The sequence below is a fragment of the Mycteria americana genome, chromosome Z, assembly GCF_035582795.1.
Source record: "Mycteria americana isolate JAX WOST 10 ecotype Jacksonville Zoo and Gardens chromosome Z, USCA_MyAme_1.0, whole genome shotgun sequence".
Lineage (NCBI taxonomy): Eukaryota > Metazoa > Chordata > Aves > Ciconiiformes > Ciconiidae > Mycteria > Mycteria americana.
This window is the reverse complement of record NC_134396.1, coordinates 30,288,404-30,306,225: the sequence shown is the minus strand read 5'-3', so window position 1 is coordinate 30,306,225 and position 17,822 is coordinate 30,288,404. Positions and strand designations below refer to the sequence as shown.

Sequence of the window (17,822 nt, the reverse complement as noted above, 5' to 3'; positions counted from 1 at the left end):
GTCCCCCTGTACTCAGCACTTGCAAGACTTCACCTCGAATACTGTGTTCAGTTTTGGGCCCCTCACTATAAGAAAGACGTTGTCCCCATCCAAAGAGGGACAACAAAGCTGGTGAAGGAGGGTCTGGAGAACAAGTCTTATGAGGAGTGGCTGAGGAAATTGGGGTTGTTTAGTCTGGAAAAAAGGAAGCTGAGGGGAGACCTTATTGCTGTCTACAACTACCTGAAAGGAGGTTGTAGTGAGGTGGGCGTCGGTCTCTTCTCCCAAGTAGCAAGCGATAGGACAAGAGGAAACAGCCTCAAGTTGTGCCAGGGGAGGTTTAGACTGGATATTAGGAAAAATTTCTTCACCGAAAGGGTTATCAAGCATCAGAACAGGCTGCCCAGGGAAGTGGTTGAGTCACCATCCCTGGAGGTATTTAAAAGACGCGTAGATGTGGTGCTTAGGGACATGGTTTAGTGGTGGACTTGGCAGTGTTAGGTTTATGGTTGGACTCGATGATCTTAAGGGTCTTTTCCAACCTAAATGATTCTATGAATTTGTGGAAGATTAAAAAATATGCCACATTCCAGTACTTCTTCCCTGAGTGCCTATGTCTGACCATTGCCAGGAGCAAGATGCTGGTGTTTTGGTCTGACTTAATACGGCTGTTTCTATCTTCTTAGTCCAGTCAATCTTACCATATTATAAAAAACTGCAGACATTTTACACTACTTTATCCTCTACCACCTCCCCCAAATCACTTATTACCTACCAGACATCAACCTTTAAATGCGGCCTGGGAGAAGGTCTTCAGATGATCATTCTGGTTAAGAGAAAGTGATACTGGTGCCAGTCTTTTCTGCCAGGAACAGTATTGATGTGTTTAATGACTGTCTAGAACACTTAGAATTAATGCTATTTGTATCAATATAAGTAAACTGTTCAGTTCTATGTTCATTAGCATATTCTGGAGAATCCTTTCACACAAGTCATGCAAATGGACTTGGAAATGTAGGAGAACCATGATTGTCTGTACAGCTTCAGGTTTTACTTGGCTGTAATATGACCTGTTGACTGTTTTTATCTCAACCCTCAAGTTTTCTTACTTTTGTTCTTCCGATTCTCTCCCCCATCCCACCGAGGGGGAGTGAGCGAGCGGCTGCGTGGTGCTTAGTTGCTGGCTGGGGCTAAACCACGACACCTGTGTTTTTGTGACAGCAGTTAAATTTAGGTTCCCATGAAACTTTGTGTAGATATTGGATTATCATCAAAGTTCATGATGTCAATGCAGCTTTCCCATATGTCCACTCCAGTATCTTTAAAGCTAATTAGCGACAGAGTTATAGCAGGGAATGAGTTTTGGGGTAGGACTCATTTGCGCAGGGAATGAGTTTTGGGGTAGGACTCATTTGCGCATAGATGGGTAGGTAGTACCACCTGAGCTGGCCTAGAGAAACGGAGATTTTTGCATAGTGGTGACAGGTATGTCATACCAAGCAGACTATTCTCCCCTTCTGATGGAGCATGTGGAGGTCAAGTGACCAGAAGGTCACTAAGATACACCAGAAGGGATCTAAAATGGCACCACTATTTTCTGAATTCCAGTGTGTATATCATGTTATCATTATGTTTTTCTTCTTAGCATTGCAGAAGAGAATCATACTGAACATTACAAGTACTCAGTTTTCATCATGCAGACTAAAATAAATCAAAACTATAGTTTCAGTATTAGTTTCTACAAACTGTGAGAATGCATATTCAGTATATACATTGCAGATAGGCTGGAGCCACAGACAGTGCACGCAATCGCTGCCGTAAATCTGTGCTGAGTCATTTTATATCACTGCTGCTTAGTCCAGAGCATGACAGTCACATTTTCATGGTTTTATAGCTGCCAAAATTATTTCCTTTTCATGTCTTCAACCTCAGTGGATAGTTCAGCATTGCTATGAAATTCATAGAAGCTGGATTTACAAATATGTTGAACTTCCTTACTTCCACTGATTTTTGGAAAGTCAGCATTTGAAAATCAGATGCTGATTCCGATTTACAAAATAGGAAATGGAGATCCAGTCTGTAGCATCTGTAATGCATCCTGAAGTTAAACTAGCGAGAAAAAGGGGTTTTCCCTTTTGCACTGTGAGCTCAAGTGTGGCCTTATATTTTGGGGATAGTTGCCTTGTGGAGAGGGCTTAGGCAATACAACCTGAAGGTGAACAGATCTCAAACAGATGGATCAAGATTTCTCAGGAGACATCTGGCAATCTCTGTATGTAATTCTTTGTGGTCCTTTGCTACAGCCACTCATGTTGCCCGTGTGCTCGTGCTAGCCCAATGCTGTTTGACACAGGCATGAGACCAGAATGAGGCCCAGTGTTGAAGTACGCTGTGTACTGGTACAGCACTGCAGGAACCCACTTAGGCATTAATTACCGTACATTTTGCAGACTCATGTGCAAACTCAGACTAATGTGGTTAAATGCAGTTGTTAATCATGGCTAATCTCTAAAGATGGCAATTTAGGAAGTACTTTGTCACTCAGTGCTGTTTATGAAGCAGTCATTTATGGAGCTTTATTCCAGCTCAGTCCGCTGCTTGAATTATACACAGGCCACTCAGAAACTGAGTTACCTAGGCAACCCTTCAATTGGTCCTTTTGTGCTCAAATTTTACCTCAGTCGTCATATTTCAAAGCTGAGTGTCCATCTCAGATTGATTTTCCCACCCCAACAGCATCTACCAGAATTGAAAAAGAATGGATTTGGTTTTTAGGAAGTAGCCCCACAAACTCTTGCACCAGCCCAGTCCCCCAAAAGTCAGGCTTCAGTAGATTGCAGCAGTGAAGTACAGATCATCTGCCCCCTTTGGTAAAGAGCTGAAAGCTAAAGGCAAAAGCTAGCCTGTTAAGCAGCTCAGGAGCCTCTTAAGTACTGTGTGGAGTGTGACAAATTGTGCCTATGTACATTTTTAAAATCTTTTAACGATTATACCTATTATGACCTGTTCACTTTACTGTTGTCTTACAGTCATGCAACTTGGGAGTTTCACAAAGTGTAGGGTTTAACAAAATATTGTCTTCTGTTGACATCAACACGTAACTGTCAAAGTAGCTGCAGCCTGTCAATGTGTCAAGAGGTAAATAGGGATTTGCTTCCAGTCCATCGGTGTCAGGTGATACAGTCATGACGGAAGAGCCCGAGCTAAGAGTTGGGCTTGCTTCTGGAGGTACTGATCTGTTCAGGTAGCTGAGTAGCTGAACAATTCAGGAGTTCATAATACTGGAACAATTAAGACTGGTTCTTCAATCAAAATTAGCAGTAAGCAGAAAATGTGGTGACATTTGTGGTGACAAATGTGGTGACATCACCAACATATGGTGACATTTCATCAATAACTATTTTGCTTAGAAAAAAAAAAAAACTGGCGTGGTCATTCAAATGACTACTTCTTATAGCATTGTCTTAAGGTTTATGTAAGCAATCTTAAGACAGGGCAATAACTGGCAAGAAACCTGTATTATAAATCTATGGGAAGAGTAACTTGCACACTGCTGAGGGGACTGAATTCTCAATTATTGTCTTTTTGAAAAAGAAGAAAACAAGAATACGATATGAAGAAGTAGTTGTGTACCTCTCATGCTCTCAAACAAACACAGTTTTCACCAGGTACTCTTTTTTGGACTTCTTTAGCTTTCACTGACCTCTCTAGGAATCTTTCCACAGGCTTAACAGGGTTTGCATTACACACATCTATGTGAAAGAACCGTTTAGGCCATTTTTCTCTGTTGCCTTATTCTGTGGTATAAGTTAGATCCATGTGCAGTTCTGGAGACATTGCCTACCTATGTTAAAAGTTAAAAAGTTACTTTAATACATACACCCAAAAGGCTGAATCATGCTCACTTTGCTTTCTTTCTGTGGCGGTCTGAGAGGGCTCCATTTTGTTAGCAGAAGCAGTCTAAGAAAAGAGAAGTGTGTGGCAGCCAAAAGGTTTTCTGTCGTGGGAGAAGGTCCCTATACACCTGCTATGTAATAGAGATGACAGGTGAACAGCATACACATAAAAGAAGACTAGAGACTGATGTGAAAATCAGCTACACAAATAGGAAAGGAATGTCTTTCCTTTAGTTTTAACAGCAAGCTGTTAAGAAGACTGCTGCGTAGTGGCTGGTCGAAACACAAGAGACTCAGGCTGGAGATAAGGAGAAGACTTTTCCCCACAAGGGCAGCCCAGTGGTAGAGCCGAGGCCCAGGGAGGTTGTGCCATCTCCATCCTTGGTGGTTTCACAGCTTGACTGGGCAGAGCCCTGAGCAGCCTGGTCTGACCTCCCCGGCTGAGCAGCGGAGCTCCCCAGGTCCCTGCCAGCCTGAATTATGCTGTGGTCCCATGAACAAGAAAATACATTTGTGTATCTATCTATCTATCTGTCTATCTATCTATCTCTATATATATCTTAAATAGGAACTTTTTAAGTTAATCACAAAAGCTTATAAAGTTAGGTATATGTATACTTATATATATGCACATATATATATTTCTATTTATATGTATATATATGTTTGTGTGTGTGCACACACACACATCTGTATCTCTGTCTCTGTTTCTCTCCCACCCCTCCTCCCTCTACCTCTATCTCTACCTTTAGCTCTATCTCTATCTCTGTCTCTGTCTCTAGCTCTAGCTCTAGCTCTATCACTATCGCTATCACTATCTCTATCTATGTGGCCAGGCTTGATGCAGTCCAGATCAGTTTTGATCCCTGACTAGACTAGCCCACATCCCAAGGGAGAGCCTGTGGGAAGATGTATCAGAGGCACAAGGTTCCCCTCCAGCGAGAAGGGACGACACTGCTCATAGCCGCAAACAAACATCCTCAGGCAGCCTTTGCTGCAGGGATACCTCGTAGTCTGGCCAAAATGTTTTTATTGTGTCCTAGCTAATGTTGTTAGGTAGGTGTGGTGTTAATGCCATGTTTTCAGACCCCATGGGTTCTCACTGAAACACAGCACAGTCCTCAGGACTCCTCTTTAAAGGGTCCCTAACCTCATTCATCCACTTCAATATTCTGCTCACTGAGGCTTTTCTTACAGAATGAAGAGGATGAGGACCAGCCTCTCAGCCTGGCCTGGCCTGACACCCCACGCAAGCAGCTCACCTACCTTCTTGTATTACCCATTGTTTTTCCACTGTGGGCTTCCCTCCCGGACGTCAGAAAACCTGTAAGTAACTGTTGTTGTAAGTCGGTGTGTTCTGCACAACGGAGTGGCTCTCTTGCTAAATGCTAAAAAGGGACTGTAGTGGATTTATGTAAAAATAGAGGTAATGATTTTTTTTAATAGTTTCTTCTTTGAAGAAGAGGTCGAAACATCAGTCTTCGCATCTTCAAATGGGTGCTTATGGGCAACTGGTTGGTAATAGCTCTTTAAAGATTGCCGTTTGTATTCACTAATATTTTATGACGCAAAGTGAAAGCTCTTAAAACTTCTTAGGGGCCTTCACATCTGAATTTCTAGATCTCCACTGAATATCACATAAGTGCTGAGGAAGTCTGTCCCTCTGCAGTGCCCTAAAGGGTACGACTGGAAAGATTTTAAACTGTCTAAATTTTCTCTGTGGTTCAAAAATAATGATATGCATTTCTCTTAAATGCATGTTCTACTAGACTGTTGTCTTCTACTCATCATCTTTTAATTTGCATACTAGAACAAGATCCATAAGGCCTTCCATATGTAAAATACTTGCTAGCTTTGTCCCAAACACAGCTTGGAGTAATGTAAGACTGACTATTAATACAAATGACTTATTGTGACAAGTTATCAAGTCTTACCACTTTTAAATTCACATATACAAATAGACCCTACTGGGGAGGCTCATGGAAAGTAAAAGAAAAAAAGTCAAGAGCTGAAAAAATCCTTTAGTATTGTTTCAATCTCTTTTCCTTTCTGGATCAAAAATAGATTTAAAACTGCTGCAAGAAAGGGATGCACAGCTTATAAGGTTATAAATCAACACCCTGAATTTTTTTTTCCTCATCACACACACTGAAAAACTTTCCCATCCCACACACTGAAAAACTGCAAATCAGTGCAAGAAACAAGCTAAAATAAGACCTCTGATTTGCTTTTAGATAAAGGTTTCTCAAAGGATATAAACTGACATTTTCCCTTCCAATCTTTAAGCTTTCTTTTCTTAAAGTTTTCAAACAACTCTGGTAAACACTTTTTGTTTGGTAACACAGAGAGTGTACTACATTAATTTCAAGATTGTTTATTTCTGTATTTATGCCCTCCTTTTATAATTCCAAAACATCTCTGTAATTTTTTAAGTAATTTGGCCCAAAATGAGCAACTACTGCTACGAAATAAGTATGTGCGTTATTTTGAATTTTGAAAATCTGAAGTTAAAATCAACAGACATGTAGCCCTATCCAATATTCTGTACTGTATAAATGAGAACAGTTGTTACAATAATGGTTTTGGAAAGTGAATATCTCATGAAGTTGCATGCAAGTGTGTGATGCATGTGATTATTAACGCTAGTATTGTTCACAACAGAACTGGCATGCTGACATTGTACAGCTAAAATACCCTGCTGTAACACAGAAGATGAACACGATTTTATATGCCAGATATGTCAATGGGCAACAAAGTTTTAAAATTTCATTCACTGAAAGGAGTAGCTTTTTATACAAAAGTAAAAGAAATATAGTTTGTAATTACATGTAGTAATAACGGAAGAGGTAACAGGCTGTATTAGTATGACAAGCTGCTTACTTTGAACATCGCTGTCAAAGAATTAACCAGATGGTTGCATAAACCGTCTAACTTTACAAGGACACTTCATTAGTGTGTTTGTCTCTAAAATAGTCTCACTTATGCCTGTGTGCCATCCCCGCTATTCCCTTCCTAACAAAAACAAAACCCAGTATCACGGCTCAGCATGTGCATCAGAAAACAACTTTACATGAAATCCGTGAGGCAAAATTTAAAACAAACCTAAAATAATACTTAAATAGATTTTGTAGGTAGACCTACCGTCAGGAGCTTGATTTGCAAGTGTGGTAATTTTATTCAGAAACCCAAATTCTGCATCAGGATGCTCAGATTAGCATGTGGATATATAAAATGAATGCTTGTGTGCTATATACTGATTTGAGAGACCATATGGAGCCTTTGACATCCTCTGTGGGTGTCCACTTTTCAAAAATGAGTTCTCCTTTCCTTCTAGAGTTTCTTTTCTAAAGTATATTTTATTTCCACATAATGGAGATGTTTTGACTGCATTTACTTGTGCTATACCAAGCTATATTTAGCTCCATGACACCCAGAAGCTCAAGAAAAATTATTTCGTATGCAAGGTCTCTGGTTATAAAGTCAGCAAAATCCTTGCTGCTTTATAATGCTCTGGTGTATACATGTGAAGATCTTTATATACTTAGAGTAGATTATGCATTAGTTCAACTAACTTTCAGATGATTCAATAGTTGACATGTTTTAATGTATGTTTAGTGCCTTAATAATACCTGCTCACATTAAGCCAGTATATATTAAAATCCTTACTAAAACATCAGTAATGTTGCTGGCAGTACACCAGAGGTAGGTGTGCCCTTGGGGAATTTTGTACCTGACTTTTTTTTCAGGTGTTTGGAATAATAACAGATATTTTTCCTGTACTAATACCTTATTTCCCCAGTGGCTCTGTAAAGGCCACGAACGTAACTGTCCACCTCCTGCAGTAAGGGATATTGGAAGATTGACAGGAAAATTACGTGACCAAGGTGGCCCAGTGGTTCAGTGGCAGATATTGAACACCATCTCTTTTGTTATAGCCATACTGCACTGTCCATCCCTTTGTGTTACAGGCCAGAGGAATGGCTATCGGGGCTCCAGTCCTGCTGTCACTGGACCCGTATGGGGCAGTTCGTTGTACCTCTGCAAATTCCCATTACCAACGAAGAGGTACAACTTACATGAACTCTTGTTGCCATACAGAGACGCACTGTTACCAAGGGGACAAGGACAAGATGTTCCTGCACAGATCCAGTTACAGGAGCAGGTTCTGAGTAATCAGATTTAAGCACTGTCAAGTATGAAAGGAAAATCAAAGCTTGCAATGCAGATAAATGTATGTATGAGACAAACATATGATTCATTCAGGTTAAAGGTGAAGTAAAGATGTTGGTAATAATAGTGGCTAAAATTAAGACAGATACTTTGCAAATTATTAAACACTCCCTATCTTTCAGGACCAGGCTCTTAGAAGAAAAATCTTCATACTTGGATCATTCTTGCTACTTAAAGTCCTGTTTTTCAGACACTGGCATGAAATCAATACAGAAATGTACCAAGAAAAATGTTCTTAAGATTGCTGATAGACAGGAACAAAACCAATCCAACCAATCTACAGTGAAACTACAAAATTCTTTTGTTAAAAGAAAATAGCATATAAACTGAATGAGCCATGGCTTTTCTCATTTGTCTGTTACCATGACCACAACAGAACCAATTGGTAATAAACTGGGCTCTCTGTCTTTACAAGGCAACCATCACAATAGCTACCAGAAAAGGTGGAGAGAAGTATTGCTGTCTGCTGTCTCTGACTAATTCTTCTAGGAAAATGCTTGGAATTGGCAGCTCTCTGTATTTCCAAGCGCTAGGGAGTTGCAATGAGATAAATCTCAAAAGAATGCTGTCATTAGTTACAAAATAAGCATGATTATTGTTATACTCTGGAAATAAAATCGAGCGTCCGAAAAAGAATCAGCACTCTCATTACTGCTTTTTAAAAATTTCATCTATATAGTAGCAAATTATATAGCAGCATCCATGGAGTCCATTCTTGATTTCATCACCTGTAGTATGTACAAGCTTTTAATTTTGCCCTTTTTGAGTTTAAAAGTTCCCCCTTTTAAAATAGGTGATTAAACTGTTAAGCCTATTAACTGCTGCTTATCAGTTAATTTTACTGAGAGAAGATTGGCTAAGACAGGCTAGGAATACACATGCTGCGAAGTTACTGACTCGTAATTCTTAGCCCTCCAAATTCTGTGGGTGTCTGAATCAGGCAACGTCTTGTTATTTTGCAAGAACCGTTCGGTATATATAATCACACTGACAAGAGAGCTATTGCTGGCCAGTACAGCTCTTGCTGCATTAGTTTCACGTAAGCCAATGTGTGCTTATATCTTGAGTGTGGTATAGTGATTATTCATGCTATGAGGTGCTCTGCGTAGATTTTGTGACCAGCTGCAACAAGCTTATCGCTTCATCATCTCATTCACCGTATGTGTTGCCAGAAGATCCCAGTTTTTACAAGGAAGACGAAAAATTTTGAAAGCTGAAAGAGTTGGCTACTAAGAATGGTGAAAAGGAAGTGCTAGCTATTTAGTTTAAAAGAAGGAAATTGCTGTTTAGATTCATTTATCCCTTCTGGGCTCAATTCTGCTCCCACTGGTGTCAGATCACAATTTTAACAGCCATCTTTGTGTTCCTTTCAAGTTGTGTTCCTTTTCAGACTAAGGTCTTCCGTCCCCCAATGCATGTAAAGTTTTGATTTTAGAAGTAAAAGTCCATCTGAGTAGGTTTAAACATTGGAAGCTCATTATCAGATTTTCTGATTTGATAAAAATTTAGAACTCTGTTTTGAAAAAGTAACTCTGTTTGCTCTGTAAAGAGTTAAGAAGCAGATCAACCAAAGTACCCTCAGCAGTTCTAGAAACAGTGCTCGTGACAGTAGTGGAATTTGTATGAAAAGGATGTTTCGAGGTGCCATTGTGGCTATTTATGCCTATATTTAAAGATAATTCATTTAAAACACCTACTGGAATGATTTTCTTACTCCAACAGAAGATCAGTTATTTATTTATATATGAGGGGGTTTGGGAGCGTTGTTAAATCGGTACCATCTTTAATGTGTGCTCCTCTGTATATTCAATTGTGGCGTTGTATAGGTCGTGTTAGTCAATGTTTACGACTCAGTTTTCAGGAGGGCATTTAGCATTATGCAAAGCACCCACAGGGAGTGAGTAAGTGTTCCGTAGCACAGCCTACAGCTGCACCTGCTGCTAGAGCAGATATGGACCTTTTAATTGCACCATCCTGTAGATGACAGTGCACAATTGCCATTGCTGACTTTAGCTTTTTCCCATCAGTAATGACCTGATCTCATTCCATTTACATCAGCAGAAAGAGTCTACACAATTTCAATGAGCTGTGGACCAGCCTCTCTCTTCTCTGGTTCAGCTGACAAAAGGCAGTGTCATTCCCGCATGACCAGCTCTAATGGCCAGCCCAATTCACTCAGCACCTCTTAGTCCACAGCCACCTGTGCTGGTCAATTCCTAAATGTGAGGCCGTCCCATATAAATGCTTCTTGCGTCTGTTATGCAAGAAAAGCTGGCTGTGCAGCTCTGTAAACTCCCTAAAAAAGAGGGCTTTATCATGGCTTGAGCAAGCTGAATTGGCAAAATCCAAATAGTATTTTCTCTCCAAAAGTCATGTTCAGGGGAAAGCCCTGCAGTCTTGTTCGCTGCCACAATACCTAGGAATGACCCACAGGCTAATGAGTCTCCTGGTGCAGCAGAGGCATGTCCTGCACTGGAGAGGGGTACAGGCACCTGTGCTGCCCAAAAATTCTGGAGGCCCCTGCAGACCAAAAAATGGAAGTGGATTTAGTGAGGACTTAACAGGAAAAGGTAGCGCAGGATCGCGCAGCAGTTGGAACAAATATTCAAAGTGGTGTAACTTCCTTCCACAAGGAGTCCTACTGGTTATTCATGAAAATGTATAGGACTCTGCTAGTGGCATGTCAGAAGTCAGCTGGGGTGAGGATCTGTGTTCAGGAGGTTAATGCCCATAAAGATTGTGGTTTCGTTTAAGACTGGTAGCATTCGTTCACAGTACAAATTTCATTTTAAGCACTAATTTGATTTAGACAGCGATTGCCTGGTACTGCACTGCACTTGTGTTTCCTTCCTTTAGTAGTTAACTTGATCTTTTTTTGTTACATAGATCTAGCTAGCCAATAGGAACTATGGATGATGCAAAAGACTGGAAAGAACAGAAACCAAAATAAATCATTAATCTGAATATAACCCATTCACTGGCTGCAAGAACACTATCTATTCAAAATTTGACATTAGTAAGGGAGACACTGAACATGAAAATGAAGTTACTGTGGTGTTATACAGAATTTTTAACTCATTGAAGGTCCTCAGAGTGCGTTTTATATATGTTTATAACAAAATTCTCTACAAAACAAAGCATGGCAAATATGTGCTTACTGTATCTTCTGTTCTAATTGAGAAAGTAGGTTGTTTTCCCAAAAAAAGTAAATGCCCTAATAAATTTTAGATGTGTATTTTTTTAGCTCTGTCATATGGCAGCCATTGTTATACTGACTGTGAAAGGTGTTGCACAAAGTTATTAATGTACGAATGAAAGGTATGGGTACCTGTTTTAGCAATTGAAAAACATTCTTTCTGAATAAGCATGAAGTTATTAATAAACTTAGATGTCAAACCACCATTCAGCTAAACACATATGCAAACTGCGGCATAACAGAGTATGATACAAATGACAACCCGAAACTTGCCATTCATCATACAAGTTGTTAGGAGGTGTTATTTTACAACTGAAGCGCTTGGAAAAATGAGGCATAGGTAAGTATATACCAGTATAGGGAGTCAGTTTCTTACTATTCTTGACATTTATTTTGATCATCTGATGATGATCAGAATAGTTGGTCAGAACAAGTGATCAGAAAAAATGAGAGGCCACTCTCATTTTGAGAAGCAATTAAGAGTACAGCACTTCAGCCTTCAACATAGGTGTTCACTGTTTCTGTTTGTTTCTGTTTCAGAGGTCAAGAAAATTTTTTCCTGTCACATTTTTTGGCTCTATCAGCTGGATTGCATTTTTTTCTTACTTAATGGTCTGGTGGGCACATCAGGTAAGGAGGTGATACTGGTACGGAGTACAAGCCCTGCATTGTGTTTTGCACTGTGAGAGATCATTGAGAATCAGAGTTCATCATCTATCTCATGCTGAGTAGTGCTTTATTTTAGGAGCTGCCACCATGGATGAAATAAATCACCACTCAGTAAATGGAAAGTATTTCAGAGAGCTGTGGTTGTACTGACCACAGGACTTGATCATTCTGGTAACATCAGAGCCATCAGCAACCGCTTGTCAATACCTACTGGCTCTATTTGACAATCTTATCTTTCTCCTGAAACATGTTGAAATCTGTGAAAATGAGTAATTCTCCAATCTTGCCTGTATTCTCCAAGCTGGTTGGCAAGCTCCAGGATAATATTCCTGGTTAAACAGGCTTACAGCAGAAGGCATTTCTTCACCGCAGGATGTTTTTTTGCTGTTTTTGCTTAAACCCTTTTAGGTTGGAGAAACCATTGGTATTAGCGAAGAAATCATGGGATTGACTATTCTAGCTGCTGGCACATCCATTCCTGACCTTATTACCAGTGTTATTGTAGCACGCAAAGGTCTGGGGGACATGGCTGTATCCAGTTCTGTTGGAAGCAACATATTTGACATCACAGTGGGGTAAGTCCTACAGCAGCAAAATTGTGTCTATTTTAAGAAGTCTTTTGTTCTTAGCATGTTGCTGTGGTTTTGCCAAGGTGTTGCCTATAACAATTTTCTGCCATTGATGCACAAAAAGGAGACTTATACAAATATGCAACGCATGTTACTATTTCAAGTGCTCAGAAGTCTATAGATATTTGCATGACAGAATTGTTAAAATTTGTTGCCTAATTCTGTCTTTGATACTTTGCAGAGCTGCCTAGGCAAGTGAATTGCACTTAAAAAAGTATGCACGAGCATTGTTCCAAGCAGGAATTTCTGAAGCTTTTTATGATTTTGTCAGGTTGCTCTTTTTGCTTATGCTACCACTCATTGTGCTTATACTAGAGCTTTCTTTATAAATGATTATCAGGAATAATTCATTGCCTCTGCAGTATTCAACATGTTTGCTGTAATAAAAACAAAATGTCATTGTCTTGTGTAGCTCGTTTAGGCTGTTGTTGACATGTGATTTTTTTATATACCTGGCAAATCCCAAATTACAAACCAATTCTCTGTTAACACAAAGGACCCTTTTTATCGCTCTGACAATGGGAAGCAACATAAGATAGTGCAGAAATGTGCTATTTACTGCTTCATGGCAGCTCTAGGATAATGATGTGTGGCATGCGGTTGGAATTAAAATTCCCTTTTGACCTTTTGAGACCAAGCTAGATCAGGTCCAGAAATGTTGTAACCTATGCCTCAGTGTTTCAAATATGTGCAGGAAATATACAGACAAACTCTGTCTTTACTCCCACATTCCCATCTTCAACACAGGATAGAGGCACTGCGAATCATGTTGATACTCTTCAGTTTCTCCATCTTTGGTCGTTTCTTGCTATCACACATGCAGAAGAACAGGTCTAGTCATAGTCATAGTCCTGAACAGCCTAGTTGTAGAACAGGTAATGGTTTTCACTGCTGAAAATATACCAGCAACTGCACAGGTACAAAAAGGGATCCTGAAGTTAGAGTGGACAGTAAATGGCTTTTTTACTCCATCTGTTAGCTAATGGCAGTACCTTTGGACATAGCACAAAAACTGGGCCACTTTTTTGTATTAATCCAGAAGCATGAAGTGTTTGAAATAACATCTATAAGCAGCAGACCTGCAAAATATATGAAAACATTATTTACTACCATGTGCTTCAACTTAGAGCACGTAGAGCGCATTACAAAACTTTTCTCTTTTGCAATACTTTCTTACTTTTCTTAAAATTCTTAGCCTTCCTGCCAAAGGAAATGTTGTTGTCCTGTGCCAGTCTGCTAGACCTGGTGTATTTACAATAGAAATGGCACAGTTGAGCTGTAGGCTGGTGTAGTTAGTACTGAGGCTGTAATAAATTATTCTCCCTTGAGCTGCTTATTCAAAGTTGGAATGTTGTGAGCTTCTGACAGCTCTCTTCATGCTTTCTAAGCCTACTAAGCTCCAATCAGTGGCTTAAATATTTATTTCAGCTTCACATCTTCCAGAGGGATATTGCCTCATTCTGCGGCATCAGAGATGAGAAATGCAATGACAGCAAATACAGAAATAGAAATTAAGCTGGAGTTCAGTTGAAGTTCACATTTTAACACGGGTTTATACAGTAAATGTGGATCAAGGCTTTTAAGGGCCAAATTTTGGGGGCAGTGCCTTACAGAGCTCTGGTTCTTCATGGCAAGGACATGTCTTTATGCAACCCACCCTCCTGTCATGCAGGCTCTTGGAAAGAGAGTGCAAGTAGATTCTTCCGCAGATGGTCTGAAATCCAGAAACAAATGGAAGGGGTCTTCTTGCTCACAGACAGGATGCAAAGGTGATTTGTCAGCCAAGGGACATATAATTCACCAATGTAACTGGTGGAAGAGTGGGGAGCCTAAATCCCAGGTGTTCTTCCCAAGAACCATGAGCAAGCTGACAAATCAGATTTATGTACATATTAGAATGACATTTGTCATTCTAAAGTTACTGCATAAAGTTACTGCCTAACTTTATGCAGTAAGCCTCTGGTTGTATTTTGAAGTGCCTCCAGAAACTTTCTAGTGCCCCTTTCTGCACCTCTGCAATGTTTCCAATTTGTTTTTCTGTTTCTTTAACAGCCTTCCTCTTCCGTGGCTCCTGTATGCTGTGATTAACAGCTTTGCCCCAGTGACAGTCAGCAGCAATGGTCTGTTCTGTGCGATTGTCCTCCTCTTCATCATGCTGCTCTTCGTCATCCTCTCCATCGCTTTCTGCAAGTGGAGGATGAATAAAATCCTGGGCTTTCTCATGTTTGGGCTTTATTTTGTGTTCCTGATTGTAAGTGTCCTCCTGGAGGACAAAGTGATCCAGTGTCCTGTCTCCATCTAGTGGAAAGTGCTGTTTCTTGAGAAAAAAACCCCACATATATTTATTCAAAAATATATATATATATAAATGAAACAGCGAAAAACTACAATGGAAAGCTTCTATGAGAATAACCCATGGATTTGTAAATTTCCTCTCCCTCAATTTTAAAAGAGAGAAAGAAAGAAAAGGATACAAAGAGTGGATCTCAGAGCTGAAGAATGACCGCTGCTGGGCAGTGCAGTCACATGCGAAGGGCTGAGTCCAGCAGCACTGAGCTTTTCTTTGTCTGCTGCAGAACATCCTTGCCACTCAGTACTGGAGATGCTGTGCACGCGGGGAAATTGTGAAAGCTACTACTTCTCCTATGCCTATGGTACATATCCGCAGACTTCTTGTTCTCTGTAGTAGTATATGCAGACAGACACAGACACACAGCGTGCTCAGCTCTCGAAGGTCTCATCTTCTAAGGGGAATGCTAATATTAGCTTTGTGGAGGCACCACCCCCCACATACCCTGGTATGGAATTTTCCTGATAATCTGCTGAAACTCCTGAGTGGAAAGCATACACCGAGCGCATGAGTCACAGACAGGGAAGAGCTTGCACATCTCTTCATGTAAGTGGATTTATATGATGTGATTTCAGCAAAGCCAGGGAGTTCTTCAGTGTTTTGATCCTCTGCATCACAGGTCTGTAAAGGCAATCAGCAGGATGTTAATGGTGGTTTGTTACATCTTGCAAAACTCTTCAGATTCCAGGAACTCTGGCTCTGGCACTGAAGGGGCCGTGCTGCCTGGCCATTTTGTAACCGGTGCAGATTTTCATTGCATTCACATGCAAAGACCAGAATGGGGATACTCTTTCTTCTCTAATAGCAACACAGCATGCAGAGAGATCATACAACTACTATGTGAACACACCATTTTTTCTAGCGCAGCAATACCAACAACAGTACTAATGGCTTTTAGATGCTGTTGTCATTATTAGTTTGCCTCTTCATGCCAGAAGAAAAAGGCTAATTTGCTTATGCATAGCATTTCATACAGAAAATAGAAGTAGTTGTAAAGTGGCAGCCTAATTGCTGAAGTGGATATATGTTTTACAGGCTATCTTTCACTATTACTTGGAGTGTAAGGACCTTCACAGCTACATATAGCCATTGCTGGAAGAGATCCCCAGCTGATGCACAAAGCTGGGGCAGTTCATATTTGCTCTTATAAATCTTGAAACTAGGTAGGAGAAACTAACAATTTAAATATAGCGGAGCTGCAGGAAACCTACATGAAAATTTTTCAGTATTGCTGGAAGTGTGAATGTCTAAAGAAGCCCAGGAAGGAGTGAAAATGCAATATTCTTTTACTGAAATCCTGAGAGAAGGAGAAGGTCCAAACCTAGAACAAAAAAATAAGAAGGGAGAAAGCAACAAAGTGTTCATCTTTCTGTAGTTTGGATGATTAAAAAAACAAGGGAGGACTGGAATGTGTGTTAAGAAATTATTTCGTTGTTTGCTTGTTCAAGTCTTTTGTGCAGTTAGAGTTCATGAAATTTCAGCACATTTCTGTGACCTGTTTCAGCATTGTTTTGTATTCATATTGTGCTCACAATGGCAACGCCATGCTCACAGCTGTGTAACAGAAGGCTCAGCACATTTTGTCTTGTCTGTTTTCCTGTGTTCCATGCTGTTTGCTTCTCACTCATCCCCTTTGTCCTTTACTGTTTTGCTGTTATGTGTGTTTGTATATAACAGTATCGGGCCGGAGAGTAAGAACTTGACAGAAAACAATGGTAGAGAAAACAGTAAAAAATGCATATTAAAAATTACTAAAATGTTGATGTTATGTGAAATCATGAAGAAAAAAGTGAGATGCTAGTGAACAAAAGCAGGAAAACTAGGAGTTACATTGTCTGCTACTCACGTCTTGTCCTAAGGTATTAAGTCCTAGCTACATTCAGAATCAGTATTTGATCTTAACCATACATTTGCAACATCTCTTGCTTCTTAGTGCTTTTTAGTGTGAGCTTCTTGCATTGTGAGCAAAAATTTGTCTGTGTATTTAAGATCCTTCACTGCTCCAGAATCCTCACCTGTCTTAACGATAGTGCTGCCCACCTCTTAACTTTTGTTTCTACGGGTGTACACCATGGAAGGAAAGATAGGTATATACATACCTACAGTGCCCTCTACTGACAAGAACAGCAGTCTTGCAAAAGCAAATCTATAACCCAAATTCTGAGCTCAAATGAAACAGGTGTCCCAAAATACAGAGCTGACTCCACAGTATAATTTGTCCCAGAGGGGTCACCAAATGCTTTTATTTCTGATGACAGTGCTCAAAACAGGCGATCCTTTCTCAAGTGAGCAGAGTAAGACAGAACGATCTAAAAGAGTGTGTGCAGGACTATGATAGGTCTGTGTATATGAGTGCTTATAATATACAAAGATGCCCAGATTCACTGGTCTGACGTTGCAAATCAAGAAGCCCAGGAAGGGCAAGAGTCTGATCTCTGTTCAGTACATTACTCCTTCCCCCCCCCCCCCCTTTTTTTTTTTTTTTTTTTAAATGGCCAGCATGGTGTAACTCCTACACTGTAAAGGAAAAAGCCCTGCCTGACCTTGAGAGCTGTGAGAGCACTCTGGTGCACTCTGCAAAGTGAGGGCAGCAGCAGCAGAGACTACTGGCCCACTGAGGGCAGGTAGGGAGAAAAGAGTAATCGATCAAAAGCCCTACACACTGGGAATATTTCAGTCCAAAGCTGGCATCAACAGCTTGAAGGAAGAATTTTATGTGTAGGGCTAAGGGCTGGTATCCTGTAATGGCATTTGTATACTGTCTTAAAATATATCCGACTAATTTCTTTCCTGTGTCTGCTTGCCCCTATCAACATATTTATCTTGGAAGGTATTAAAAGTAATTTTTTCCCTTCAGGAATGAGATACCTCAT

At 40.2% G+C, this 17,822-nt stretch overlaps 1 protein-coding gene across 3 annotated transcripts in view; it reads left to right on the top strand.

The window, feature by feature from the left end:
- Window positions 1-17,431, top strand: part of SLC24A2 (solute carrier family 24 member 2) — a 112,449-nt gene extending 95,018 nt beyond the window's left edge. For all 3 annotated transcript variants that reach the window (XM_075527324.1, XM_075527325.1, XM_075527323.1), the window contains 4 exons: window positions 5,073-5,201; window positions 11,842-11,931; window positions 12,379-12,545; window positions 14,652-17,431. In XM_075527324.1, the coding sequence (XP_075383439.1) occupies window positions 5,073-5,201; window positions 11,842-11,931; window positions 12,379-12,545; window positions 14,652-14,901 (636 nt within the window). In that variant the 3' untranslated portion in view covers window positions 14,902-17,431. The remainder of the gene's footprint in view (window positions 1-5,072; window positions 5,202-11,841; window positions 11,932-12,378; window positions 12,546-14,651) is intronic.
- The last annotated feature ends 391 nt before the right edge of the window (window positions 17,432-17,822 follow it).